Below are 3,281 nucleotides of genomic sequence, written 5' to 3'. Positions count from 1 at the left end.
GATTAATCGAAAAAATAATCGGCGGATTCATCGATTTTTAAAATCATCGTTAGTTGCAGCCCTAATAAGCATACAATTAATTGCCAACAAAAATACAATAAACAAAGAAATGTAAGTAGAAATTAAATTATACAGACATAAATGTTTATAAGTCTTTTAATTAGCTTCTTTATTTATTTCCCTTTGTAATATTTACCTTATTTATTTTTTTGTCCTTTATATTTTTTTTACATTCCTGCCTGCATTTCTGTTTCATTATGCAAATGAGGAGGGGGTGTGTCCTAGAGAGTCAACTTAAGCACATTGGTTGCCCTGTAAATGTAGGGCAGGCAGAAATGTTAAAAAAAAAATATAAAGGACAAAAAATAAATAAGGTAAATATTAAAAAGGCACATAAAGAAGCTAATTAAGAGTTATATACATTTATGTCTCACTGTATAGTTTAATTTCTACTTGCATTTATTTGTTTATTGTATTTTTGTTGGCAATTAATGGTATGCTTATATATTTGAGCATTTATTTATTTATGTATTTATTTTTAAATATGGCAGAGTTGGTCTTCCATACCAGATGTCTGTCAATAAACACAGAAATTAAAAATGCAACTTAATCTACACTCCACTCTTTAACTAGATAAAGCTTTATTAAAGTTGTTTTTACAATTGTGATCATTTGGCCTTATATTTGCTTTTAAACTAAATACTGACAAAAGGTAACTTGTGCTAGTTGTCATAAAAAAGGTATGAGTCATCAATGAGATGCTTTAAATCAGAGGTCTTCAACAGGGGGTCCGCGACCCCTAGGGGGTCCACGGAGGTACTGCAATTTTTTTGCATTAATTAAAATGTCTTTAAATCCAAATTAACATAAATTCAACAGACTGTAGAAAACAGATAAAAGGAAGCAGAAGATGTCTTTCAGTCATCAACAAACACATTCAGCGACACACAGGAGCTCTTTCAAACCAGGGCACCATTTCATTCACAACACCTGTCCCATCAACCAGGAATCAGAATCAGAAATACTTTAATAAATACAGAAATAACTTCTGTTACATTACTCCATCTGTTAATAAATACAGAAATAACTTCTGTTACATTACTCCATCTGTAATAGAGTGACTGTAGGACCAGTTTGATAGAACACAATTTCATACATTAAATATAATTAGGGGGTCCCCGCTCCATCTCGCAATCAGTTTGGGGGGTCCTTGGCTATGAAAACGTTGAATACCCCTGCTTTAAATTATATATTTTTTTCTAATTTAATTAGTTGCATTTTAAGTCGTTCCTTAACACCTACTGGAGGCCATTAAATACTAGGGGTGAGTATTGGTATGGGTGCTTGGATCACGATAGAATATTATCACGATATTCCAATGTCACGATTTATTGTGATAGTTTTTCCATCTATCAAAATTAAATGTATAGATAAAGCGGCAAGTGCTGTATATGTTCATGAAAAGATATTGATCATTTGGTTATTTTGGTATCCATGTTGTTTGGGGTCTGAGTCAGTCCACGTCTTCCACTGTGACTGCCTCGACTACAGTTATGGTGCTGCGCTGCACAGCATCATCTGCAAGAGCAGTGGTGCAGAGGTAGCCCATTTTCCCTTATCGTTTTAGGTAAAAATGTTTTGTTTTTTGGGAGTGCAGCTGGCACAGCGGTAAGCGGCACGACCGGTGTATGGAGGCCTTAGCCCTCGGTGCGGCCGACCTGGGTTCGAATCTGATTTGTGGTCCTTTGCTGCATGTCTCTCCCCTTCTCGTACCCCCTTTCCTGTCAGCCTACTGTCAAAATAACAAGCCACTGGTGCTGTAAAAACAAAAAAAAAATAAGTTTTGTGTTTTTGTTTTTTATCAATACTAGGAACTGAATAATCAATATTTATATCGGGCAGCCAAAAATCACGATATATCGCCAAAATAGATTTTGTTTGTTTTTTTTCCACTAAAAACTAAATAAACTAGTTTTTGAAGGATGTAAATGCGCTTTAGTTACTTGCAGAGCTAGCTGGCCCTTCACCAGGGCAAGACTCTATTCAGGTGGTGCTACACGTCTCATGAAGCAAAAATTACAAAAATCTAGACTCTTGGTTTGATAGGCTTTTAAATTCATAATTAGTATTTTGGACCAAAGACCAAAGCACCACCTAGTTTCTATCTGTGCACATCCCTGTAAATAAACAATGTGATTGTCATATCAGTGTGAAATATATATTCTGTATAATCCTGTACAAGGAGAAAAATCCTTTATTTTTGCACAATTTCACTAACAATTGGNAATGTGATTGTCATATCAGTGTGAAATATATATTCTGTATAATCCTGTACAAGGAGAAAAATCCTTTATTTTTGCACAATTTCACTAACAATTGGGATTAAATATCCAGCATTATTCAGTAAATAGGAATGTTATTAATTTCATTAAATCCGGTTCATTAATGAAACCACAGTCCTCCAGGGCCGGATCATTTGGATGCTGTGGGCATTCCTGCATCATTATGAATCAAACTATTATTAAAATAATTTTATATAAGACAAATTTAGAAAAAGAATAAAAGGAATGTGAGCTTAAGATTCTGTCCTTTTGTCAATGTTATTGATAAAATTGACATTTATATATATATATATATATTTTTTCAGGTATATTTCCTTGTTCAATTATTGGTGTTTTCCATTTAAAATAAGATGGGGGGAGGTTTATCTGTATTATAACTGATGATGTCATTCTGTATTTACTCCATCGGATGAGCGATGGGTTCACTTCATGTAAGCTGTCTTTACTTCTAGACGTCAGAATCTGATCGCTCAGTCGCAGTCTGGCACCGGTAAAACTGCAGCGTTCTCTCTGGCCATGCTGAGTCACGTCAACCCTGAAAATAACTGGACTCATGTGAGCAAAAGGTCTTATACCCCATTTACACTACCCTTGAAAACCGTGCCGAGACCGGTCCAATCTCAGTAACTGAGATAACTTATTGTGTGTAAATGGAAAGCAAACTGAACTGAACTGAGCTAGGCACAACCGAACTGAGCTAACTGCAGACCAGTTCCAGAGGTGGGCTCGGCTTGGTTTTTCCCTGGCTCGGTTCTCTGATAACAAGAGCGCATGAGCAGAACGCGTCATCTCCGACTGGCTGCACATCCCGATTCACACTCCATTCCAGTAGTTGGCGGTAATTGCCAACCAACACAAAACAGAAGAAAAAGAACAACTATAAACAACAATCGAAATCTTTTCCACGCAACATTTTAAATATTGGCAATTTAAATAATA

At 35.6% G+C, this 3,281-nt stretch overlaps 1 protein-coding gene across 1 annotated transcript in view; it reads left to right on the top strand.

Moving 5' to 3' along the window:
* Positions 1–3,281, top strand: part of LOC107095074 (ATP-dependent RNA helicase DDX19A-like) — a 12,839-nt gene that overhangs the window by 2,934 nt on the left and 6,624 nt on the right. The window contains exon 5 of the mRNA XM_015391044.1: positions 2,795–2,965. Within this exon, the coding sequence (XP_015246530.1) occupies positions 2,795–2,965 (171 nt within the window). The remainder of the gene's footprint in view (positions 1–2,794; positions 2,966–3,281) is intronic.

This window comes from Cyprinodon variegatus, unplaced genomic scaffold, assembly GCF_000732505.1.
Source record: "Cyprinodon variegatus isolate N-32 unplaced genomic scaffold, C_variegatus-1.0 Scaffold522, whole genome shotgun sequence".
NCBI lineage: Eukaryota > Metazoa > Chordata > Actinopteri > Cyprinodontiformes > Cyprinodontidae > Cyprinodon > Cyprinodon variegatus.
Note: the sequence above shows the minus strand (reverse complement) of the source record. Positions and strands in the feature narration are given on the sequence as shown.